The sequence below is a fragment of the Ischnura elegans genome, chromosome 1 (genome assembly GCF_921293095.1).
Source record: "Ischnura elegans chromosome 1, ioIscEleg1.1, whole genome shotgun sequence".
NCBI classification, from domain to species: domain Eukaryota; kingdom Metazoa; phylum Arthropoda; class Insecta; order Odonata; family Coenagrionidae; genus Ischnura; species Ischnura elegans.
The window spans coordinates 115,586,356-115,614,208 of record NC_060246.1 but is presented as its reverse complement, the minus strand read 5'-3'; the positions used below and the strand labels follow the sequence as shown (position 1 = coordinate 115,614,208).

Genomic DNA, 27,853 nt, shown 5'->3' with positions numbered 1-27,853 from the left:
CAAAGTCACAAAGAGAAATGGAGTTTTTAACCCATTGGGAATCTAAAGAAACGTTCACCCACATAAATATTTTGCCTGAAATTCACTTCTAATCCAAATCACTTTCGGCTAAGCTTCAAGCCACCAAATGTGTCCACTGGGTTGCGGATGGTGGGTAAACCTCGAGAAATGGAGGTTAGCTGCAATATAAGTGAGTTTACTGGCTGAATACACAGTCGTGGACAAAAAGCAGCGGCATTCTGAGGTGGTATGGGTCTATCCTGCATAAGATAGACCATCTAAATGATACATTAAACCTGTGAAGATGCCGTGTCTTGGCGATGGGAGGCCGCCAACAATTAAGCCTCGCAGCAGCTCTTCATCATATGAGTGAAGGTCAAGACCACTGTGGTCAGTACAGTAATACTCATTTCACTGCAGGAGTGGTAACATTTACTTTAACTGCTGTAGTACTGCGATGTGAAAGGCAAGGGGAAACATCCACATTATTACCAAGGAGTTGCAGCTACCCTATCTTTAAATAATGCGACATGATGGAATTCTCTCGGGTAATACATTCCAGAGGTACACTAGTCCCCCATTTGGATCTCCAGGTGGAGACTACCTGAGAGGGTACATCGGTCAACTGTAATAAAGTTGTGAGGATAGGTACATGGAATGTGAGATCACTTAGGACCAGAGGTGAGCTAGAAAACCTTAAGGTAGAAATGCAAAGATTGATTCACGACGTGTTAGGAATCAGCAAAATGCAGTGGCCTGAGGAGGGAGACTTTTGGAGTGGAAGCATAGGATTATACACACAGGATCTCTAAACGTTAAGCTATTGCTCAGAAATCAAAAGTAATAGGATTTTATTTTTATTAGTAGTAAAATTAGTGAGTGAAACCCTATTTATCTCGCATTGTGGCTTTCCACAATTTCAGCAGCACTGCATTTATACACCATTATGCTACTGGATTTATACAAAGCATATATTCACTTACAAAGCAACCGACATTTTATTTCACACTAATCTTCGCTAAGCAAATAATGTGAGACAAGGCTTCATACCAATACTTAATTGTAGTCTAGAGAATAATACGATAATTACACCAAAATAACTATTGGAGCTGTCCGAAATTGCATCACATATTTTCTTATTCATTTTTTATGTAAAGTATTTAAAGAGGTTAAAAATATATGTGTAACTTAGCAATACACTAAGGAAAATAACAGCACTGGAAAGTATGCATTAAATTCAATCATTCATCCCTTCATAACGATCAAAGGTTGGAAAAACAGTGAATATGTGCTTCTACAAGCAACTCGTACAATAGAGGAAGTCATCAAAGTCAAAGACATGATAATGGTATCGATGAGGAGAGATGACTCCGCTACACTCTAAGTCAGATGCAATAGGGATGATCTGCCATGCTGTGCTCTTGATTGATCCTCTTCCATCTCTGACCTTCACTCTGTCCTTGCTAGTCAGTCTCCTTTTTCTCATTGTCAACCAGCGGGAAAGAATCCTCCCTCCTAGAATCTCTTTTTGATCGTCTCCTATTCCGACGCCCAGCCTTTGAGAGATCAGGAATAATTGGCCCACCATACACGAAGTGAACATTTTTACCATCTTCAGCCGGCCTTGGTGTTCGAAAATTTTTTGCGTGCACTTCTCCAGTCCTAGAAAATATATCTCTGAACAGACAAACCTGTTGAATAAATGTGACATGGATCACAGTCATTTCCAATTATGAGTTCATTTATACCTAGCTCAATCTCCGATGAGAACTATGTTAATTTTTGATCATTCATCCATACATCGTGACCAAAAGGATCAGATAACATTAACCGCCAAAATAATTCAATGCTAAGGTTCATTAAAAATTAATGCATTTTCAACATTCTTGTCTCATTTTTGTACAATTTATAGGCATTTGAAAAGTGACTAGGTATTTTTATCTCGCTCATGAAATTGAACATTTTTGGTGTTATTTTTAAAAGGCTGTTGGCTTGATGACAATTCAACTCAGAAAAAAAGAAGGGGGCCAATTTTTAAATCATTCATGCAGGCCTACTACATAATTTTTTTTTTAGAAATATCTTGGTTGGTGACCCCACACCTCTTGCATGAATTCGAATGGAATAGCCATACATAATCTCGACCTTTAATTCGGTAAATAGGAGGGAAGTAAAGGACTGCTTCCGAACGCTGTCGCACAATGCTCAGGTTGAAACGATTGAAAGAAAGAGACAGATGCAGTTCCCCTTCCTCCCCTCAAGCGAGGGCCAATGGGATTAAGGTTCGCAACTATTCTAAGACAGTCGCTGGCTACTTTTTTGCATAATAATTCAGGCCTCTTTCGGGAGGATCGTCTTTGCAAAGGAATTTGAACACGCTTGTCACGATAGCCCAGCTGAAACACAGCGACCATGGTGGTCGGTCACATGCCATCTACGTTATTGGGCGGGCGAGAACGCGGAGTTTCACCATGACAGAAATAGGAAAATGTTAAACGAGATATGGAGGCATGTGGAAAGTGTACATTAAGCAATAATGCTCAAGTAAAAACTTCTCCCTTGAAACTTGACTGAAACTGGGCTGAAACTACCTTGAAACTCACTGCCTTGCTTCTATGCTGAAACTGCATTGAAATTGAAACAAAGCAGTGGAGTTTGGAAGAGGGATGGCAGTGCAGTAGCAGTGCAATTAAGTACTCCAGCTACTCCAATGAAATCCCTTGGCCGACTAAACTGAAACTCCCTTGGCTAGCTACACTGAAACTCCATTGGCTAGCTAGACTGAAACTCCCTTGTTTGGCTGAATACAATTCCCCTACCCAATCCATTAAAATTCCTGTACTGTAAATAGTTATTCCTGCAATGACCACAACATTTTTCAAGAAACAATTTATTAGAACACGAAAATACATCAATAAATTAATAACTGTTAGAAGCACATACAAAAATTTTCTAAATGAAAGAGGTCCTGGGAGTTAGATGCTCCTGCAATAGAAAATAAGCATGACTGATGAGAGTCACAAATGACTTAAATCAAAATCAAATTAGCAAAATTGCACATTAAAAAAACTCTTGGCTTATTAGGTATATGGTACATTCATGTGAAGCATTCAAAATATAGAAAGCAAAACTTAAATTATCACTGAGGAAGCATGCGCTTTGCATCATAGTTCAATTGAAAAACGAAGCGATGACTCGTTACTTCCCTGATAAAAATAAGCTCCTCCATTGAGGAGAGGTCTACCCTCCATTGAGGGTAAGGGAAGGATAGGTGTACCCTTCAGCAAGGGTACACGAAGGGTATTTTAGAACATTGGTGGGTAGGCCCTCTCCTTCCTGGAGTGTACGGGAAGGGTTTGGCCAGCCTCAATGAAGGGTACAGGAAGGGTAGGACTAATGTAAAAATTAAAAATCCATAAATGAACATAAAAATTTTAAAAATCGCTAAGCAACTAAATTAAACGAATGGGGATGAGTTGTAACAGTGATTTCTAAAATTATAAGACAGAGAAAAAATTGGCCTACAAATGGTCTTGAACCCAGAATCTACATATTGGAGAATACATAATGACCTGGTGCCTTAACAACCTCGGCTATCAAGGCAATTCTATATGAGCTATTTTCACACAATTATAGAATCTATTGTGTACAGCGGCATACCTAGGAATTTCGTTCGGGGGGGGAGGGGGTCCAAAACCGGGTGGGGAAATTTTTGAAAAACAGGATACTAAGTAATGGGTTTTTAACTAATTCAAACACTTTTCACAATCAAAAAAATTTCAATAGTTAAAGAAATATTTTTTAAATTCATTATTTTTCAATATTTTGTTTTCATTTACGAAGGAAAATGATTGTGTTTTTATATTTCGGGGGCGGAGGGTACGATTCAAAGACTGCTTACGTTCTTGTACAGAAGTCAATACTCTTTAGCAGGTGAAAGTAGCAGAGGAGACACTTTCAGGATATGTTTTCCTCAGTTATAAATGATAAGTCCCAAGGAAGGGTAGACGAAGGATTTTTCTACCCTTCCCCTACCCTTAACGGTGGGTAGAGGGAGGGTTGACGGATTGTAAGGGAAGGAGTTCCAAGGAAGGGTACACGAAGGATTTTTCTATCCTTCCCTTACCCTTAATGGTGAGTAGAGGAAGGGTTGACGGATGGTAAGGGAAGGAGTTCCAAGGAAGGGTACACGAAGGATTTTTTACCCTTCCCTTACCCTTAACGGTGGGTAGAGGAAGGGTTGACGGATGGTAAGGGAAGGAGTTCCAAGGAAGGGTACACAAAGGATTTTTCTACCCTTCCCTTACCCTTAATGGTGGGTGTGCGTGGGTAGTGCAAGGGTAACTACCCACCATGAAGGCTACTACCCTTCCTTTACCCCCCATGGTGGAGTTTATTTTTATCGGGGTTAGGCTATGCGTGAACTCCAAACGAAAACCACGCAAGCTTCCAAAACTATCAGCAGTAACTAATAAGTATAAGCAGTAAATTTACATTGCACTATAGCGATACCCACCCGCATTCCTTATTTCTTCGTAAGCCCGCTCGAGCTCACTGAGTTCGTTAGGGACTCCGCAGGATGACAAACGGAAGGCGTGGCATCCGTGGCATTGATGACTGGTCGGTGTATTCTCCTCCTCGTGCCCATGAGCAGGAAAAGTGGATGGCAGTCGCCAAGGCGTTGAAAGAAGAATTCGCTATTGGCGGCATGAACCCCGAAAAAGGAGCTCGAAATCTTAAACCTGCCTGGATTAAAAATCGAATTCAATGTCAACGTTCTCATGGCTAAACGTGGAAGGAATAAACATGCCATCAGAGAACTTAAAACGCTTACCTCCAATTTTGACTGCAGTCACCGACCTCGTTCTCCCCTTCACCTTAATTTCGATTAATTCTTGCCGTTAACAACCGTCGAAGTACCGGGAAAATAATTATGCCATCAATCTTTTCATGCCAAAACCCACGCTCACCACTCGTCTTTCGCTCCTAGCAACTTGAGAGAAATAACGGCAACCGACAGCTTTACGCGTGGGAAAAGATATACGTGTTGCCAAAAGCTAAATTTAAAAAATACATTGCCCCTGAAAACAGGGGTCGCTTATATGTCCGGTAGATGGGTTACGTACGTTGGCAAAACTTACGAAGGGTAGCACTCGTGCAGCAAGGGAGTAGCAGTTCAAATTCATGAGGGAGAGGGGATACCCAAATGCTGCAGCAGCTCTGTGGCAGGGCAGTAAAGGCATTCGACAAGAGAGATTCAGTGGAGTTATTAAGTTGGCCTGGCCTATGAGCCTACCGTCCAGTTCAGTGTCAGTAGAGCTCATGTGCAGCAAGGGAGAAGCAGTTCAAATTCTGAGGGAGAGGGGATACCCAAATGCTGCAGCAGCTCTGTGGCAGGGCAGTAAAGACATGCGACAAGAGAGATGCAGTGGTGTCATAAATTCGGCCTGGCCTGAGGCTATTGTCCAGTTCAGTATCAGTGGAGCACACATGCAGCAAGGGAAAAGCAGTTCAAATGCAATGGACTTGCAAGGGAGAATGGCATCAGAGTTTCAGTTGAGTGCCCTTTTTCTTGTTGAGGATAAGGCAGTGCAGTGAAGTTACAAGGTTGTTTCAAGGCAGTTTCCACACATTCAGTGGAGTTTCAGCCCAGAATCAGCTCTGTTTCAAGGGAAAACTTTTTACTTGAGTGGAATGGAAACTCTTAAAATATAATGCAACGTACAGAAACTAGCATTTGGCTGGCCATACGACATAAAAATAAAGTCTTTGCTTACGGAGACTATATTGACGCAAATATAAACACATAAGTTCTTGATGTGTTTATTATAGACAAAAAGAACTTCCCTGTCGATTTCTGAAACAACAATGCCTGTTCGCTGTCCGTTATAAGTCTGTTGATAGCCTGTTGGAGATTAGTGAACAGAGTATAAACAGCCAACGAACAATCTCGGGTCACTCACAAGTAGGAACAACTTACGAACAGCCTACCAACAGTTTGTACTCTGTTTGCAGCTTGTTCCTTAACAGGCAGGCAACAAGCATTTCGGGAACAATAGTGAACAAGCTTTTAACAGGCAGGGGCCGGTTGGTAGTATGTTTCACCGAACAGGGAATGAACAGACAACAGTGAACAAACACTAAACACCCTATCGATTTACGTAAAAATGATGCCTGTTCGCTGTCAGTTTGGAACCTTTTGGAGATTTTGAGAACAGATTATGAACAACGTACGAACAATTGTTTTAAGTTTCGGAATTTGGACAACAATTTGGATTAATCCAAATTTAATTGAGTACAAGGAAGTTTGATTGAATCCAAAGAAAATATCATCTACTTAAACAGTAATTATATACGGTTGAATTCATTATCACGATTACCATCAACCACGGATGACGGTTATTGAAGTGAGCACGCAAATTATATTAGCTATCTGCTCGGCTTACGCACGTTAAATACTTTACTTCGCCAATTACAGGCAGGGGCCGTATGTTTCAGCCAAAGAGTATGTACTCTGTGGTTTCAGCGGACTGGGAACGAACAGACAACAGTGAACGGACAGTCAACAGGCAAGGGCCGGTTCATAGTCCGTTTCACGGTACAGGGTACGAACAGAAAACAGTGAACAGCTAGTGAACAGGTTCTCAACAAGGACGGAAAGATAGCGTGGTGCTGCTACCTACCTATAGAAGATAGGAAACGCAAACAATGACGCCAATAACCGATACCGTTATCCGGACAGTTTACGAGCACATGGTCGACTGTGTTGTGGTGAAGTCGTTGGTTGCGGAGAAAACAGTTATTTATTTGATTATTATTTAACCTGTGCTAAATGCCCGCAGTGACGAATTAAGTAATTCGTGCATCCATTCAGTGATAGTGAAAGTCGTGAAGTGATATTTGTTCTTGAATGTGTTTATTTAATAATTTATTGTGTCTCTTAAGTTTTTGAGCAAGTACTGAGATTTGTATTGTATTTGTATTATGCGTATGTGCGTTACGTCGCCAATAAGAACCAACAAACATTGTCAGAGGACTGTCTTTCTTGTAGGTTTGTTTGTGAGAAGTGAAATCATCGTGTTCATAAATATTCTTTAAAGGCGTGTTTCTCTTTTAAAATCACTCGTATTATATTGACATAGTGCAGAATCCGAGTTGTATTAATTTAAGGAAGTACATATTTCTTTGATGAAGGCATGTGAAATATTTGTTGATGTAGTGGTTGTTCTGTTAATGATGACAAAGCTTGCTTTTCTGCAACTATTCAAGATTTTTATAACTAATGGAATATGTGGAAAAGCACAATAAAAGTTTTTCTTACAATCATTCAAATGAATTTCAACTTTTAATTCTATTTTAACATAAATTATCTCTTGTCTATTATGTCCAACTTAGCAACAGCGAACAGTTAAGGAACAAAGTATGCGCATAGGGAGAGAACAGACAAATAACCATCTTCCCACATTGTCACAAACAAGGAACAGACAAGGCGTTCCAATTTACATTCTACGAACAGTCGCCTGCCTGTTCTCTCTTGGTCAAGGAACAGGGAACAAACAACCTAAGAAAACAGGCAATGAACTGACAGCGCACAGTCCCCTGCCTGTTCATTGTCTGTGGTCCAACAGGTAAGGAACAGAGAATGCCGCTTTCTTAACAGGGAGGGAACAGACAAGTAACCCTTTTCTCACAGACAAGGAACAGACAAGGCGTTCCAATTTACATTCTACGAACAGTCGCCTGCCTGTTCTCTCTTGGTCAGGGAACAGGGAACGAACAGCCAACTGACAGACAATGAACAGACTTTATTGTTACAGAAATCGACAGGGTTAATAATTAGCTTGTATTCAAAATCAGCATAAATTATGCCCTGTTCAACCACTTACTGTGCTGTAATTATCACATAAACATAAAAATTTCCTGGGTAGTATAGCGTCGACCGATGGAGTTCAACTGCAGAATGAGTCATCTCCATCGATTCAATATATATATATTTTCAGGGAAAAGAGACATATTACGTGTCTGGTTATTTCTTGAAACGTGTCTGTCTGCCGCTGGGTTCTCACCAAAAAATTAAGTCCTATTAATTTCCGTAACCCAAATATCTTCATATTTCAACTTCAACAAACAGCCGGTGCGGCCATATTTATTTATCCGTAAAGGACAATTTAGCCCTAAATTTACCCAAAAGTGTAAAGTGCACAACCGGTTTTGCACTGCAGTGAGGGCACTTTACGGTAAAGTGACGATTCGGCCATTTTTCTTCTGAAGTGGCGTTTATGAAACGGAGAAAGCGGACTTTAGCCTAAAACGCCGTCTATGAATCGCACCCTAAGGGGGCCTTCACAGTTCGGCGTTGCGTTGACGCCGCGGCTAGCGAGCCAATCAGAGCCCGTCTTTGAGAATTGATGACGTCACGTCTCCAGCTCGCTGCGTCGTCGCAGAAAAACTGAACCTGTTCAATTTTCTCTGCGTCAAGGCGGCAGTACGCCGACGATTTCGAATTGGTGTTTGTTTCTGGGTGTACAAATATGCAAGATTAGCTCTAATGGGAGTGGCAAATGCTATTTATTTCATTATTTACTATTATTTTGAAGTGTTCAGATTAGATATTTAGCATCTTTCCTAAACATAAGACAAATGTTAACCCTAAATTAGATTACAATCACTGAGGAGCATAGATTAGCGTAACTCGTACCCGTAAATGGTAACAAAAGCTAAATACAGCGTGAGAGGTGCTTTTTGGTAGCTAAGGTAGTTAAAATTCCATTTTATGTCCAATAATTGTGCCCTCATGATCTACTCAGTTAGAGCTATTTAGATAACATGACAAGGACAATCTGTTTGAATAATAGATATCATTAATAAATATTCCTGATAACATTCCACGTTACCCATGTTCATTGAGTGTATGTAATTAGCTATTTTTCGAATATTCCGAGTTAGGAAATAAAATTTAAAGGTCATAATAATGCATAGGCAAGGGCCATCACTACATGCATTATTATCGACTTTATGGTCGCCATATTAACTTCAAATGCTATTTGTAGTTAAGAAGAACATTTTAAGAAATGAAATTGGGTAAACATGCAGAAATATGGTCGTTAAAATTCCATTTTATATCCAATAATTGTGCCCTCATGATCTACTCAGAGCTATTTAGATAACATGACAAGGACAATCTGTTTGAACAATAGTTATCATTAATAAATATTCCTGATAGCATTCCACGTTACTCATGTTCATTGCGTGTTTGTAATTAGCTATTTTTCGAATATTCCGAGTTAGGAAATAAAATTTAAAGGTCATAATAATGCATAGGCAAGGGCCATCACTACATGCATTATTATCGACTTTATGGTCGCCATATTAACTTCAAATGCTATTTGTAGTTAAGAAGAACATTTTAAGAAATGAAATTGGGTAAACATGCAGAAAACAACATATTTATTGTGCGTTTGGTTCGAAATCATAAGATGATATGCTCACAGGCCGATTTTTAGGAGCCAACGCTTTTTGCCTTTCATTTGTTTTCGCAACGCAGACCTGTGAAGGGCTCCAACTTGCTGCGATGAGTTAGCTCCGCCCCCAAGTACGCAACGCCGAGCTATGAAGTAAAAGTGTCGGTGTTCGTGGCAATGAAAAGTAACGGAGCAGCGTTCCGACCTCCGCGGAGGTCGGAAACGCTGGAGTCTCCCACCACCTGCAGGCCTCTACTGGGCAGACATGATTTCGTCGGAAAATAATTTTCATCCACTAATCCATCAATTGATACCAATAACTCTTCCATTCGAAAATTTGGTTACGTGATCAACTATATCAAGTACTAAGGAAAGGGATAATTCTTCAGACAACCACTAAGATAATTTATTGACAGCGCTTTCCGAGTAACAAAAAATCATGTATACAAATGGGAGGTCATGCCTGGAAAATAGCAATAAGGGCAATTTCAAGTCAATTATAAGTATGTCAACGTAATGATTCAAATTGAACACTGCTGTTGTAGAAACATAATGAAATCAAGATACACAGAAGCACGTTTGCGAAAGTGTTGATCACAATAATAAGCGTGTCATAACTCTGTATCGCAGGAAACGTGGGCGACGAAATAGGGTTGTTCAAGCCTATCAAAACGGTCTAAAAAAACGAATGTATATCACTTCTGATGTAATTTCATTTTGATTGGGATGAATGACAGATGCGTTGAAAAAGTAATGATGGAATTATTAGCAATCAAAATTCGAACAATTTTAAACGCTGCCAAAAACGGTCGGCCATCTTGAAATAGAGGTGATGACGACACAAGCCTGTACGGCTGGCCTGTACCCTCGATCGCTCGATGCCAAGCTGAGTACTCTGCATGCCGACTGGACATTTGCCAAGGTTATTCCTTATTTTGAAATGGCCTATGTTGTGCATGAAGCTTCCGGATGGATCAAGGCGACATGAAATCCATTCTTCAAGTTAGGCAGGCAATGTATGTAGCGTTGACAGGAATTGAAAGTTTTGTATTGCTGCATTTGCTAGGAAACTACGTGCAGTGAACTTTCATTGTGCTTCTAGTGCAAGTGAACACAATGTGTGCCCTTAATGTACCCCTAAGTGAATGATTGCATATAGACGATGAAGTAAAGAGTGAAGTGAGTTGTGAATGTAACTGCTTCGACGAAATTATTTATTTCTTCCATGCTAGTTCAATCAACCCTATACATTTCGATCTAAGGTATCTAACTATTGCCTAGGGGATATTTTTCATATTTGAGCTAGTTGTGCTTTAGGGATACATCGAACGCATATTAATTTTCAATCGTTTGTTCGCTTCTAAGTTCCGTTTGATTTTATTACCTATTCATTTTGAGCATTCACGAGTGTTTACATTTCACGAATTTCGTTGCGCTGTTGTTTGTTTTTGTTTTGGTCATATTTTGGTTACGGTAAGAGTAATAGTGAAATTCGAAGTTTTTTGATGTTACAATAACCGGTTTAGCTATTTGTTTCAGCCTATTCATTTCATTGTCCTCGAAATGTTAATGTGAAATAACGTAAACTGATTCTAAGTCGTTAGTGATGAGTGAGAAGTGAGGTGTGGAGAATCTTTCGAACTTCAAGGAGTGCAAATTCTTTTAGCGTGTGCATAGTGATTGGAAAACCGATTATCATGTTTTATTAGTGTTTTATATTTATTGTGAGTCAAGTTTTTCATTGAATCAGTTGATTCGGAATATATTCGAATAATTCGTATCAAAAAGACAACTCGTGAAATGTGTACGTTGTAGTGCTATTTATGATATGATGAGCAATAAATATGTACAAGTAAGGGTAATTTTGCTTATTATTACTCTTATTAAAGGATAAATTTGGATTTTCTTTAAACACTGATCTGGCGGCAGACGCTGGAGATCTTGAAAAAAAGTGGAATAACCCTGCTGAGCCACTTAAACAACACTGCAGTAGGGCATCTACAGGCTTGTGACGTCACACATCAATTCAAGATGGAAGTAGGGCTTTTTGGCGTAACGTAAAATTTGTCACTGTTTAAAGCCTTCTCTAAACATGTACAATTAAGAAAATAGCATAATATTATTGCCATTGCTCCTTCTGAAGCACGATCTTTCGATTTCTTAAATAAAAAAAATATGGTGAACAACCCTATTGTAAATGTCGTTGCACTCGTCATTTTAGGGCCATAATATAAAATGCGAATAGATACGGAAACAAATCTATTGGGGATAACCAGCCAGGTTTTCACAATGCAGATGGCAAGGTAAACTAAGTACCTAAGTAGGTACTACTCGAGCGTCAAATATCTTTTTGCACCGAAATCGTGCATGAAGTAGAACCAAAGCAATCAATTGGTATGTCTACACGGGCGTCTTAGACGCCTGCGCCGTGACGGCCGTGACAAACGGCGTTCAATGGCGACTTGTCGTCGACGAAAGGGTCGAAGTCGCAACACGAACTAAATAGCGTCTTATTCGCGATTGACGCGCGCCTGCTCAAGTTCTGCGTGTAATTCAGTGGACAAGTTGACAACAGTGCGAGTGGTCATTTTCGTCACAGAAAAGTCAAATGTAGGTATCTACTGACTAGGTATACTTACTCTATGGTAATACTAAAAAAAACTTAGGTACCGAAGCGTATAGTTCAGTTGACAAAATAGACAACAGTGCGAGAGGCCATGTTCGACACAGAAAAGTCAAATATACCTATATCTAAAACATTCTGTAATAATTTTTTAAAAAACTTATCGGAGTAATTCGTAAGGTCATTGAACGTTAAATGAAATGCGCCATTCAAAGGTCCATTTATTCGATAATGCGGGGTGCGTCCACCAGCGCCTCATTATATATTTTCTTTTACAGCGATTGAAATAATTGAAGCAGGACAAGTCCATTAGTACATCCGAGCTCCATCACATTCATCGCGCGACGAAATCGCCTAGAGTAGAATAGCCGAGCGATTTAATATGCGACTTACCCACCATTACCGAGATGCTCGTGTAGAATGCACAAAATTTGGCCCCGTATGAGCGACATGTGGCGTTGGTACTCCTTTTCTGGGGGAAACGGTGCAACTTTTTAAAGGGCCTCCATTTTTTTAGCACGCTCGAGTAGATCGCACCAACATGGAAACTCTACCCATTTCTAGGTCTGACAATGAGTAATATCTGGCCTGCATAATCAAATGGGGCGAGTCCACGTATAGTAGACGGATTGCGGTGCTCGATCACCATGTTTGTCGCGACTCCGGGCGTAAAGGACGATTTTACTTACAGGAAAAGGCGTTCCCACAATCATTGCTACTCTTGCTAATGAAGAATTATAGCACTGGTCAGGTGTCGAATTGGTCACACCAGCGGCTTAAGAGGGGCTTGAGTTCCTCTAAGACTTTTCCTCGGACCCTTTCAGTCAAAAATATACGTATTTCATATCAATCATCAAAATAAATGAGTATTTTTCATCAATTGAAATTTAATATCAGTAGCTTCCAGCTTGCTTTTTAACTTTTGACAAACTTCTGCACTCCTTCACACGATATTTTAGCAAAATTTTAGTCTACACCCACTCCTAAGCGCAAAAAAGTCAGGCCCTTATAAAAGTTGCACTATTTCCCCAGAAAAGGAGTTCCATAGCCACGTAAGTTTCAACTGCCAGATCAAGAACTTTTTTCTCTTATCAAATAAAACATGTCCACTAGTAAATTAATTCTTGCATATATGTACTCGCATTAATTAAAAATCAACTCCTCCGCTGAAACGAGTAGATGGTATGGTGGGGGAGGGAGGCTTCCTCAGGTGCCCTTTGCAGACGTGAGCACTAGGTTTAAGGTTTTAATGGTCACCCATTCAGCCTTGGTTCAGGTCCAACTTAGATTAACATCGGCGATATCGCGGGAACCGGCGAGTCAATGTGTTTGGCCCTGCAGAAATGAATAACCACTACGTAATATTACGACAAAACTACGTACAGATTGGGGAATTATTTAGCGAAAGATAATAACCTTATCCCATCTCCAGCCACAAAAGTGGCCATCGATCCATTGCTATGTCATCGATATTATAATTACTTATAGGTACTTATTTTATTTTATTCTTCGCCATGAGTATTAGATTTGACAAAAATAAAATTCCAAAGAAACTTTAAAAGACAAATGCAAAAAAACGACGGTAGGAATAAATCAATCATATATTAATCAGAGATCAGATGGCCTGGTATTTTGGCATTACCATCTTGGCAGGGGCGAAGTCAGGATTTTGAAATGGGGAGTTTACCGGAGATTTCCAGGGTGGCTGGAAAGGGCAAAGAAGAGGCCAGGGGTCCTCCCCCGGAAAATTTTGGGACTTATGATGCTGAAAACGTGATTTTTAGGCCCATTTCACACGGACGCGGACGGTCCGCGCTACGCGCGCGGATAAGGTTCCATTGACGATAATGGTAGCTTACACATGAGTGCGGACCGTCAGCACGCGGAGGAGCCTTCCGCGTGGCCCCTCCGCCCCGGGAATCATCCGCGCGCGTACGGGCCACAGAGACAGGTTCGTGTTTACACATGAACGCGGACGACTGATGCGGACCAAGCAGATTTGTCATTGGAAACAGAGCGAGCTTGGAGATTAACAGTGCGAGTGCGTCTTTTCATCATATATAGTAAAAGGGAGTGGACATCCGAAAATAATTGAAAAACTTATAGTCATCATCACGAACCTCAGTAAATGTGGTCTCGAAAGCGGCTTTTGATTTTCTTTTTGCCACAATAGGGTGCACCTAAACCCTCCTTTTACGGGCACTTTTATTCCGTTTTTTCTAACCTGGAATACAGCAACTGTTTGAATTGCACTTGTTAGTGTGACTTTCTTCTACCTTGGCAAGCTGCATCAGCTGATATGGTGCCGGACGCGGACTGATTTCGTCCGCGCCTATGTGAACAGCGGCGACTGCTCTTCGAGTCCCGCGCGGAAAGCGGACCGTCCGCGTCCATGTGAAACGGGCATTAGGACTCACAAGCAGTGTATATATATTATCGTTCTATTTATTTTCCGTCTTACTCGTTTTTGGCGCCTCTTTTAAAGGCTCAAGAGGGGGTTGTAACCCGGAACCTCCCCCCCCCCCTGAGGCTACGCCAATGCATCTTGGTTAAATTCCTGTAAGGAGAAATTGTTCGTAATGACTCTGCGGCTGCGATGTACTTGAATCTTAGTTTTATTTTTACCTCTTCAGGCTAAACGGGGCTAAACCTCATTTCTTGATCGCTCTTTCAGAAAAGGGCAGAGCGGTTTTATCCAACTCAAAATGCGAAAAAAATAAAAGAAAAACGTAAAAGGGGATTCATTGGGAAAAAGCAGTTGAATGAAAGGGTGTTTATGTGTGTTTCCATTATTACCAAAAGCCATCATTCTCTGAATTGAATATTAGCGTTTCGAATACAGATGACTTTGTGGTGTGGTAGCAGCAACCCTAACCGCCAAGTAGGTTATCCAGAGTTCGAATATTGCATAAGTCGAATGATAATTTTTTACAAAGTATTGCTCCTTTTGGTGTAAAAACCGTTGCGCTCGAGCACGAGGCGTGCACTAAGTCACTCGTTTAGGCCCTGCTACGCAAAGCCTCTGGCTTACTTACTTGACTACTTGATATTCGCAATGGATTTGGCCAGATGATCCACATCACAGGACACTGCTGCTCAGAAACCTCCACCGATCCGTAGTAAAAGAAATAGTCGTCTTCGAATTTCCTTACTCCCAAGCTTGCTAGTGAAACAAGAGGAAGGTCGTGGGAAGTCCTTGGCTCCTTCACATTGGGTAGAGCACGTAAGATAGGATTCAATTCTGTGTTGTCCTCAGATTTCAGCTGCAAAAACAGTTAAACTTGCCGTTAAAATGATGCAGAATTGCTGACTGCAATTCTACTGATACCGGGGATCGGTATGGTGTGGTGGATAGAGTTTTGGCTTCCTACCCAGAGGGTCCGGGTCAGTGGCGTAGCCAGGGGGGGTCCTGACCCCCCGCCCCCCTTTAATATAAAAACACAATCTTTTTCCTTCATAAAAGAAAACAAAATATTGAAAAATCATGAATGAAAAAAATATTTCTTTCACAAATGAAGTTTTTTTATTATAAAAAGAGTTAAAATTAGTTTAAAACCCATTACTTAGTACCCTGTTTTTCAAAAATTTCCCCCCCTGGTTTTGGACCCCCCCGAACGAAATTCCTGGCTACGCCACTGGTCCGGGTTCCAATCCCGCCAGAGATAAGTTTTTCGGAGACTCCCTGATTCCTACTCTAGCGTTTTGTGGAGAGTACTCCAAATATGGATTTTCGTTAAATAGATGGGACGCTAACCGTGGCCTCATTGGCGCCTTTCGTTAAGAATGGGCTAAGACGTCGGCGCTAGGTAACTAAATTATGTATATGTTCGAGAATATACTTGGCACTAGAATAAAAACTCAATATTTGATCTTATTTATGCACTTCATCATCCTTGTCACTCAATTTTCGCTCAATGCCCTCGGACGCCGCCGCCATCGAATTTGCACTGTCGTCGCCCAACGAATCCAACGATTTGATCTTTGAATTTTTCTCTTTTATAGAAAAATCTTCCGAAATCGTTGGCACAATAAATTATGGTTTCGCTAATAGTGGGCCCCGGTAGCTTGGATAGCAGTGAGGGTATTCCCTATCCCACCCTTCCATTCCTTTCCCTTCCCTGAAGGCGTCGACGGGCTCCTTAATCGCGGCGGCGCCTCCATCCTTTTCCTTTCCCATTCCACTCCCCTCCACGGGTGCGCGGGCGTATCAGTTGTATTACTGGGTCCGGCCCCGGTGTGTTGTAACCTTCTAAGGACCCCCTCATTCTCTGTTGTCGCCTATGTCAACATCAACTCATCGGCGAAAGGGTTAAGACGGTATATTTATCGCCGCGAATACCTTGAGAAGTAGAAGACGTATCGGAAAACGTAAAAGAACGGTTTTCCTTTATTTTTCAAACTATCACATCGAAAATATACTAAATAATTGGAGTACCGGGCCATTTTTTCGAATGACATAATGATTACGGATGCTAAGATCTAACGATTTGATTAAAACTCAGGCTTATTCTTTTTGAGAGGTTTAAAACTCACCGAGGCATAAAAAAGAGAGGAGAGCGCATCTCAGTAGGCCAAGGATGAGCCGTCACCACCATAACGGCTCTCGAGGTCTGCTTCGCACGCGCTATCTTAGGTATCGGCATGAATGACCAAAGCGCCCTGGGTCATAACCACAGCGTAATTGCGGGGGTAAATCATAACCAAAAAATGATACAAAGCGAGCTAAAATGGCATCGCTCGTTTCGTCTGGTCTATTGCGATAAAGTTAAAAAAAATTAAAGACTCGTATATTTCCGTTTTTCGAACTGTTGCCTAGATAGCGAACCTTTCCCGACGAAAAATCACCATTCTCGATCCTTTCGCAGTTAAGTTGATGACGTTACAAACTCATGCCAAGTGGTTCACCGCTTCTTAGCTATTCCTTGGCCTTGCGCATGGACCTGACGTCCGTCGTTCTTGTTTACATACTTGTGAACGGATTCCCTATCACAATGAAAGTTTCTCCCAGAACGAATAAATGAATGAACCAGAACTCTAATGAAGTCACTAACTCATGAAAAGTGGAGGGTAAATTTCGCCTTTTCTCGTTTTAAACTAACAAGAATATGGAATAATTCGGAACAGAATTTTATTTCGTCATATACCCGCCATCTTTCCCATTCATCTACCGAATTCTTTTCATGAATTACGATTTCGGATCAATGCGAACGACCCCACCAAACATGAATGTGCCGGCCATACGCTCCACGATCTGGCTAGAAATACGAGATTACATGATATTAATTTTCCGATGACATAATACCTATTCGATCCATATGAATCACGGCAAAAAGGGATCTTGGATGAGGATTCACTTCATTCAGACTTTATTTCCATCTAGAGTGGTGGTTGCATAATGTTCAGGATGCTATTTCCTTACTCAAGGTAGAAGCTGGTTGTTTCTTTGAATGAGACCACTGACGCGATGAGGACGGTCCCTTGAGGCTTCTAGGAGAGGGGGAAGAGAATCGCGGAGATAAACCCGGCGTTAGCGCTCCCTAGCTTACGGCGAAAGAGTATGCGGTAACACGTGGAATTGAAATCAATCGATTACCACGACTTCCTGAATCTTTCTTTTCGGGAAAGGATATATTACGGATTAGGCGTAAGGTTAGGGTATCGTTGGAGAATGTGCAAGCTATGTACATATACCAGATAATTTATGACCTTCTTAAGAATTAATTTCAAAGATAAAATTTATTACTTTGATAAGACACGAATTAACAAGGCTTAAAATACTCGAAAACAAAAGAAATATTTGAACGCAATCTGACCTTCGTGAAAAATCGCTAAAGAACCAAGTTTAAGTCCGAAAGGAACTATGGACAAAAATCAGGAAAAACACGAACTAAGTGAGAAATGAAGATTGGAAGGCGTCATTCCAGGAGAGTTAATACTGATTATATAGACGGATATAAGGGAAAAGGGTAGGTTTAGGACTACAAAAGTGTGCACAATTGGCGTTCTTACATGGATACATCGGAAATGGTCCGAAAATGAATTATTACCTCACCACATACTAAAAACCCTTATAGTTTTTTTATGATCTCATATGAAGTTCCAATACTACACATGATTCACTTCATTGAAGGAGTAACTGTTAGCGGCAATACACACTGGCTTTTTTAGTCCACAATGCGTTTAATCAAATACTTAAGTTATCCAAGATATTGATCGTTATTTTCCTGAAATACGATTATCAGATTTTCTTAAATTTTGTCTGTACGCAACCCGATTGAATACAGATCACTTAATTTGATAATCATTAAAGGCAGCGAAGGAGATTTTCCTCAAGCATTATGATATAGTGCGAAGTTCTAGTTTTTTTTACTCACAGATTCAATTTTTATTGTCAACCCATTCATATACTGTAGCAAACACCTAAAGAGATCAATAAAAATGAAATGTAATTTTATACGTGGGAAATTATCAAAGCAAAACTATATATGACGACAATAAATCATTTCCAAATATTATACGAAATATAGGCATATTTAATGCTAGTTGATGTCTGCCGCGGAATGAATTTAGACAAGTAAATGGAACCATTCCATTCCCCACGAGGTTCCTTTAATGCGAGCGATGGTTATAACGAATACATTTTCTTACGTGACATACCTAATTCAGCTCGTCCTCGCGGGATAAACCTTGGGGAGAGAGTGGCTGAGTTACGCGAAGCCCGGAACGAGATATTCATCGACCCGAGACGCAGAATTTTCTCTCCTCCGATTCCCAGGGGTAGATGAAGAACGCATTTTACCTCACCAAATAGACCAACCCTATTTAACGAAGGCATGCTTACAATGGCGGCGAATTATTGGAATATCCCTCATCGTAGAAAAATTATTTATTTCCATAAGTATGCACCTTCATGACATCAGAGCACGATCATCCTCGCAAAGCAAAAATGCTTACCAAACCAAAACAGTATTTAAATGTACATATGTAATCACTTGCTCTTTGGTACACGTTCAATGCGTCCCAGCAGAGCAAAGATAACGAGAAATCCTGCCAGCAACTTCAGCTTCTACGGATAAACCTATATAATTCTCACTTTAGACCCTTCAGACCAGAAAACACTATCAGATTATCTTGTAAAAAAATCATAGAAGACGAGTAGAACGCGGACGAAATCCAGAAGTACATGATTGAATTTTTCACAGAATAGGAAGACAGCTAAAATTTCATCCTCCTCCGTTATCCTTCTTCTTCCTTCCTCTCCATCCATCAGCTCTTTCCAAGCCTAAAGTACTCTCCACTACCCTCAAGTAGACAACAGCCTCAATACTTATTTCTTAATATACGTATCTAATTTTTAGCATTTTTGTATAGTAGTTTTCAACTTAATTCAAAAGCTGGTAGGAAACCTCATCATTTTGATGAATATTTCCCAAAATCCTGTCAAGACTAATGATTTATCCCCGCTGCACCTCAAGCTATGTACACACAACCGTTGACACCTTACGCAGGGGCGGATTAAGGCCGTTGTGTTGGGGGAAGGGTTCATCACTTACTGCGGCACCTTGATAGTATTTAACACACTGCGACGATAATGAATTTGAGATCTGATATTCCCAGTCTTGTGTCTTTAAGATACTTGTAAATTATTTCAAATGTTGTTTTTTTAAGATGGTGAAATGAAAACTTACATTGGAGAGCCACCTTAAAATCACCATCTTTTCAATTTTTCCAGAAATCACTGTGGGCGCTTCCCCTAAATCCGCCACTGACGCTGCGCCTGAAAATCTGTTAACACTATGTAGAACTGAAGGCGATGAATTGGTAATTAGCGTTACGAGTCCTTACCTTGAATACGTATCCAACGATCGCGATTCCGTCGGCCTCCCTCAGAGCTCTTTCCTGATTCTCGTACGCGGCTTTGTAGTGGGCGACATGCATCTCCAACGGGAAACTGAGGCAGAGAGAATAACTCGGTTAAAAAAAATCCTGGCGGAAATGGAACGGATCGTGATGCCTGATGAATATTATTGAGGCTTAATATGGCACTACTCACTGGCGTAAGTTTGAATTTTCGTCGAAATACGCGAGACATCTTTTCTTAAGATGGCGCATGCCAGACGCATGCCATCTGTCTGATTTGGTGTCGAATTACTTGCTTTAAACTTACGGTATCAAATGAAAATTTCAGGGCACATAGCGCAGACCGTGGTGAAAATATCTAAAATTTGAAAATTTAATTCCTAAGATACAATGATTTTTATATTCAAGAAACAAGCAAATGTCGTCCCTTATCTACTCTACTTAATATGAAATTATCAAGATAATAGCGTGCGTTTTAAACGAGTCACGTCACCAAGAAAGACAAAATAGAACCGACTGTTAGGAAGGAATGCGTCCTCTAAAAAGAAATGAATTTCAAAAATCTTAAAAAATCAATCTACCTAAATCTACGGTCTAGAAGGAGGAATGTGCCTTCTTAAATAAAGTTTCCAAGTGGAATCCGTAAAGGATCTTTCAATTATATCCGCAAAATTTGCGGATATAATCCATGCTCCATATCACGAAAAAAACATGAAATGAAAACTCATATAGCGGAAAAAAAATCAATCGCAGAGCTTCTTTTCAATCAGACAAACTTTTCTAGCTGATAGAATTATGTCGTTGCGAAATGCAGGGAAATTCTTTCTTGCAGAAAAGTAGGGCTGCTAGGGTGCATCCGATAATGCGCATTCTCAAAGGCTCAAAAATAACCCAAACCTTTGACCCATGAGGGAGTGTTCGGCTCCACTGCCGTTGTCCGGACCCCAGTGGAAGTGAATTTGCGAGAAGACGTATCTACCTCGAAAGGGACCGCCGAGCAAGTACGGCCTTTCCGAATCCCATCTGGCGTTCACGATCACTGCAACGAAATAAAAACTATTGAATCGCATCAACTTTGACGAATATAATCTTTTCAAGAGATATTCTTAGAAAGTTTGGATACTAGGGCCTTACTTAAAGTAATATTTGGTCTACTAAGGGCTGCAGTCAAAAGGTCCACTCCTAAAATCCCCGGCGATAAATCGCCCGAGACAAAATACCCGCGGCGACAAAACGCCCGAGACAAAATCCCCGTGGCGAATTTGTGGCTATTTCGTCAAGGGGATTTTGTCACCGGGCCTTATGTCTTCATGGGGTTTTGTCCCCGGGCATTATGTCGGCGGTGTATTTGTCGCCGGGGATTCTGCGCCGGGCCTTATATCGGTAACCCGTCTACTATTGCTTATTCCAAGAATTCCTCTATTTACAATAGCAAATGCAGATAATTTATAACGAGTATGGCTCAGAATATGAATAATTTCGATCCTACTTGAATTCAATGTTTTTTTTATGGTGGCAATATTGTATAAGCGTCTTCGCTAGAAAAGCGTTCATCATCATCACAGGTCAACAATATATTAACATTGGTTTGACGCAACTCTCCACTCAATTCTCCTATCAGCTAATCTTTTCAAACCAACGTATTTCTTCTCTTTCACATCCTCCTTAAGCTGTTCCATACATTTTGTTCGAGGTCTTCCTTTTCCGTTCTTGCTCTCCACTTGTCCCCCGACGATTATCTTCATCAGGCCATCATGTTTAAATATGTATCCCTAAGGTTGTTCCGTCCAGGGGCGCAACCAGGAATTAAGGCTTGGGGGGGGTTAGGTGCAACTAATACCAGGGTGTGTGGTGGTATGGAATACCCACCAAGATAATCGGTAGGTGCGAGATTAATAAAATGCAGAATTTTAAAATAAACAGTTCAAAATGGTGATTGTCTAAAACCATCGTCTAAAACGACTGTCTGCATGAGGCCATCATGTTTTAATTATGTTGTTCCGTCCAGGGGCGCAGCCAGGGATTACAATGACAATGGTTTTACGGCTTCCTGAGGGATATTTTATTAATCCTTACACTATTCTATTAGTAATATCAATCCTATTAAGTAAAATTGATTAAATTAAAATATTTCTCTGAGCTCTGGGGGGGGGGGTTTAACCCCCAAACCCCCCCCCCCCTCGCTGCGCCACTGGTTCCGTCTTCTTATTACGGTTTTCATGAGGCTTCTCTTCTCTCCTACTCTTCTCAGGACTTCCTCGTTACTAACTCGGTCGATTCATTTGATCCTCATCATTCTTCTGTAGCACCACATTTCGAAGGCCTCTATCCTTGCTTTCTCCGCTGCGGTCATTGTTCATGCCTCACTTCCATTCAGGAGCACAGAAAAAAATCGTGGAAATTTCTTCGATGAAAAAATACAAGACTCTAGTTTCAAACTCTATCACAATCAACGAAAGTAAAAACTGGTGACAATGCCCATTATTAGCATCAAATTCTCAATGCAAATAGCTAACTTATGGAATGATTTATTTTAACCACCTTTAAAGAATAAAATCCGAATTGGATTGGGAGACCTGACCCGGTGCAAAACCCGAGAAATCTTAACTGCTCTTGTTCGCCGGGAAAGAACCAAACATTATAATAAAATGCGAAGAATCATGCGAGATTGAGTGGAATTTTTCTATATTGAAATAAATACTTGCAATTTCCGAAAATGATAAAATTTATTACGACATAAGTTTCAATGTTACTACGTCATCATCAAGGTACAAAATTTTGTCGTCATGTTACCACATCATCTTCAAGGCACAAAATGTTGATGCAGTAACATTGAAACCTATGTCGTAATAAAGTTTATATTCGTGGAAAATTGCAAGTGTTTATCTATTTCAATGCACCTTTAAGTAGATCAAAATCAATTTCATCAGCAATAAAAGCGCAACATTTTTGCCAAATTAACATTTAGACCTACTGGCGAAAAGCAAGCGTGTATTTCATGGCCAATTCCTCACGAGGCAGAGAGGATGTTGAATGACTTTACCAGTGCTCCCAGTGTTGGTCACTTTGATGAGGCTGGGCTCGAGGCCGTAGTTGTACCAGCAGAGGGGTGGCAGGGGGAGTGGGGAGCTGTGCTTGGGGTGCAGGTCGAGGGGCGAGGGGCCGAACCCTTCCGTCTCCATTTGGTACCGCAGCCACGCGCCCAGGGCCACCCTCTGCAGCCGCTCGTCCCTCGCCACCGCCGCCTCGTCCAACTCCCGCAAGACCCTCTGATCCAAGAGGTCCAAGCACCGAGACGACATCCCCTGCAAATCAAATCAGAGTGGTAGGCTCGCGACGCGCGATTCCAAATAAACACTTTTCACAGGGGAATGTATTTTACATGGGTTGACCCGGGGGGATTGAATGCCTACATAAAACCTTGAATATACAGCGTGCATATTGGGATCCGAACCACGAAGGCTTAATCCGTGATCTTAGTGAAATACCAAGGAAAGTCGCGATTCGCCAGAAACTGCAGCGAGCGAACAGAGAACATAACACGGATTTGACACGAATTAGGGTAGGAATAGCTAGAGATTCGGAGGCTATGTGCTAGGCCTAGATTGATTGCTTGAGAAATTAAGAACGGATGTCTATGTGAACAACTTGGAGAACATCATATTAGACCCTCACTTTATTTCCCGGTCCGACGGAGCCGATAAAAAAGAAATGAATGCTGGTTAGAACTCAGCAGTCAAATATCTCTAACAGGCTTCCTTTATATAACTTATGTACATCATTTTTTTGTTAACAGCTGGTGTCCTGTCACCCCTGCCACACGCACCAAATGATCGGCTTATGGGTTGGAATGTAGGTGTAGAAAACAATCACCAGTCGCTTTGGCGTAGCCAAGATTTTGAAATGGGGGGTTTACCGGAGATTTTGGGGCCCTTCCGGGGCGTATGGAAATCATTCCGGGCAAAAGGGGGTATCCGGGGTAACTCCCACGGATAATTTAGGGTTTTTGATGTTGAAAACGTAATGTTTAGGTCTCAAAAACAGCAATTTTGCACGAATATTTATTAAAATAAAGTATATATTAGATATACAATAAAGTAATAAAAGGTCAAGGGGGTCGTAACCCGGAAAACCTCCCTCCCCACTCCCCGTCTCTCTACGCCACTGTCTACTGGTAATATCGTATTTTCCTTTTACACTTCACATGCATTTTAAAACCGTGGATTAAGGCAATTAGAAGTTACTTAAACTTGCCTTGGATTACTATCGCAGACCCCCACAAAAATATTTTCTATATTTGCCACGGCCTTTTCCCTATAGTAGACGACCCGCGTCGAGGTTAGAAATCAAAATAAGAGTACGGAGAAAGTGGACAATTTAATCCTTATATTTTTGATGCCGAATTTTCACATATATTTTGGTTGGCGGTAGCGTCATTTCCATGCAACTAACATGAGTTGACTTCGATAGCAGCACTCATTTTACTAATAGCTCATAAGATTTTCCGTTAAGAGAAAAATAAGGGCAAAGAGAATGCAAGTAATTCAATCCTTATATTGGTAATTTAAAGTTTTAACAAGAATGTTGGATAAATATATCCTTATTTTCATGCAACTAACGTGTTTTGACTTCGATAAAAAAATTCTTTTTACTAATAATTCATTAAGTAGTCCTATAAAAAGCCTCAGTTTTAATTTTATCGTGATTCTCAAGGTATAGAGAACATATTAACAGTTTTTTGACGAAACGAAATATATATTCTAGCATTAATTAACATTTTTCGCTCGATTGGACAAGTATCGCAAAAGGTACCAATGCATACAAAATGCGGATTTGCTAATAAAATTTAATAAAAACATATTATAGAAAGCCTATTTTTGTAGCCATCAGTCAATGATATAAAATTAGAAGACCATATTTCGAAATTTCCATGAAAATAACATATACCGGGACACGCTCCTTTATCTCTTTGAATGAAATGCTTCCGTAGTCACGTAAGTCTCATAGGTTGGCCTACGGGCTTTGCTATACGATATATCCGGGATAAGAAGGCAAGGTAAGCGGTGGGCGTGGACGAATTCCCGTATGGACTTCAAAAAGCCGCAAGTGAGGTTGGGATGAGAAGGATTTTCAAACTCTTTTGCGAGGAATACATGGAGAGGGATAAACGAAGAGTTTAGAGGATTTAATCTCCAAGTTTAAGTTCCAACTCCGCACGACAAAAAGACGAAATCCGTAGAAATAAGACACTATGGCTTATCGGAGCCCATGACATTTAGCGAGTGTAGCGCTGGGTATTATTAATAGGTGAATTTAAGTGCGGGATAACCAGTAGTTGGACTAAGATCGGTTTCATGATGAGACGAGACAATATAATGACACTGGTCATATTAAATCCATACTGAGTGAAAAACAGCTGTTTTTCTTTTACTGTTTACGTACGATACGCAAGTTGATTGAGTAACCTATTGCTCTAGTGAATGGAGACTGAACGCGTTTAAGGCTAAAGAAAAGAAGCATAGTTCATTGGTTACTAATGCAGCGTCATGCTAAACAGAAGATAAAATTAACCCAGATAGTGATGACCACCATTTCGAGAAAAATACGTTTTGGACTCCTCGGGCTGCTAATCTCTGAGGAAAAAGAAACTGAGATATTTAATGAATTCTGAAAAAAGAAAAAAAACATTTCCTCGGGAAAAGAAAGAGTCGAGAGAAGTTTAATTTGGAAAATAGGTGAAATGCGCATCGAAAGAAAAACTCACATACTCTAAAAACAAATGTATAAATATTCCCATGGTATAAAAATATACCAAAGGTTACCTCGCTAGTATCCATTTTTATCCTTTTAAAATCTTGACACGGCATAGAGCTCTCTTAGGCCAGTGGTTTTCATGCAAGCTTTTCAGAGTTGCACTCCTTCCTGAAAGCAATATTTTTAAGTAGCCAAATTAAAATTTATATTAGAAAAAAATGGAATCATTCGCATATATTCGTCTTCAAATTTCGCCCAGTCGCCTCGAGCGCTTTCGACCCTCAGCATCTCCTCTGACTTCAATAATCTATTCTTCGCAAGCAGCAGACTATATCCATCGGATATCTGAATAAGGTTGATACATCCAAAACACGTTGCTATTAGATGATGGATATTTTTACAGCATTACATATACATCCTGTTTGCAACATCCACGACGAGTTGTAAAAATAACGAAATATATATATCCAAGTAGTGATATCCATGATATTAAAAATGTTATTACAAACAGTAACCATATGTGGCATGTGTTCTTTGTAGAATTGAAGAGCATAATTGTTTTGTCTGTATGTCTAGGGATTACCAAAAGAACGGAATAAGCACACCCATTACTAGGTACACCTATTATTACGCCCACTATTAGATGTTGTAAAGATATGTACGAGATGTTGTAAGATGGACCTCCATGTTCACTGTTGGATATCCCTGCAACGTTCTTTGTCAGTTATTTGACATATATCCATACAACGTCAAATGGACATTGATTAACATGGACATTGCACGGATGTCATATTTTAACGCAGACAATGTTGTCTGGATATTGTTAAGATATTGATTGCTGCGTAAGTTCTAAGGTATGTCATAATAATTGGAGCAGGATTGCCTTTGATACATAATTGACATGAAAGCAAAAACCAAAATGGACGATAATAGGGTTAATACAAAATTCCTGATTTAAAATTTCCTGACTTCAATAGGAACAAAAAGTTTTGAAGGAAATCTTCATTTCCCATCACCTTTCGCACACTCTTTTCTATCGGTAAATAAATTTTTTAATCGGCTCAGCCAATCACGGACACCTTCACCTTTGATTCAAATTTAGCAGTTCTTACGGGTCATGGTAGTTTTTACGGGTTATCGGAGTAGCTACCATTGCGACCAAATTATTCTTTAGAGATACGTGACGGAGCTGAGCCCAGAGCAGAAGAGTTTTCTTCCGGAATTTCTCGGAGGCAAGAAAACAAAATACATATTTAGCAATAAAGTAATATAATGATATAAATTTCCTGGCTCATTTCAAATCATATAACTTTTCTCTGAAAGCCTTTATCTGTAATCACAGCCCTATATAAGTTGTGGGAGTTTAGGAACTTCATCAATGATAGGTTAACCTTCCTCTCGAAAGTACCTACTCTAGGTCTGTCTTTCAGTTGATACACAGACAGTACTATCTTTCTTTTTTATCTCGGTTAGAATATAATCTAATGTAATAGAAAATAATTGATCTTAAAATAGGTCATTGTAAACGAAGTATACCACATCCCTCCCCTGGAACGTTGGAAAAGTAAGACAGAAGACAATCCTTTCCTCAAAATTTTTACGTTACCTAACAAGTTATTTTCAGTCGTTTTGATCTCCGTTGTTTTTAAAAACAAACTTTATTGTAAGAAAGGCTCGAGCTAAATTTTTCTTTCCCCTCATCACAAATTTTTTTCCCGAAACAGCTGTTTGCGAACATAAAAACTCTCCTTCAAAATTACCTAAAACAAGGCTAATAGCATTTACATATGTATTCTATCTCTATCCGTTCTCTCAAAGAACTTTCATTTGCTTGAAATTGATGTAAATCTATTATGAGAGGTAATTTTAATCAAATTAGCAGTAACTCAATGCAAAAATATATGCTCTGTCTCTTTAAAACTGCAAATTATGAACAAGAAAATTTCATTTAATTACACATACCTGAAAAGAGCGAATACACGAAAATGATTCCGGCTACTGAAACAATGACGCAGTTTCAAGCAAGTGGTCGTAAATGGTCTCCGATAAATATCATTGCCATAAATGACCGTAAACCTATAAATGCACTGAACTACTGCACCGCCATGTGCTGAACCACAATAAACAATGTAAATAAATCCTTAGCAATGGCGGG

General features: G+C 40.2%; 1 protein-coding gene across 1 annotated transcript; it reads right to left on the bottom strand.

The window, feature by feature from the left end:
* Positions 1-897: 897 nt before the first annotated feature.
* Positions 898-27,823, bottom strand: LOC124168624 (carbonic anhydrase 2-like). The gene is made up of 7 exons (XM_046546895.1): positions 27,661-27,823; positions 25,767-25,866; positions 22,988-23,249; positions 20,842-20,983; positions 19,930-20,035; positions 15,120-15,347; positions 898-1,691 (listed from the first exon to the last, which is right to left on the bottom strand). Exons 2-7 carry the CDS (start codon positions 25,809-25,811, stop codon positions 1,464-1,466), a joined length of 1,011 nt encoding a protein of 336 aa, XP_046402851.1. The 5' UTR covers positions 25,812-25,866; positions 27,661-27,823; the 3' UTR covers positions 898-1,463.
* Positions 27,824-27,853: the final 30 nt, after the last annotated feature.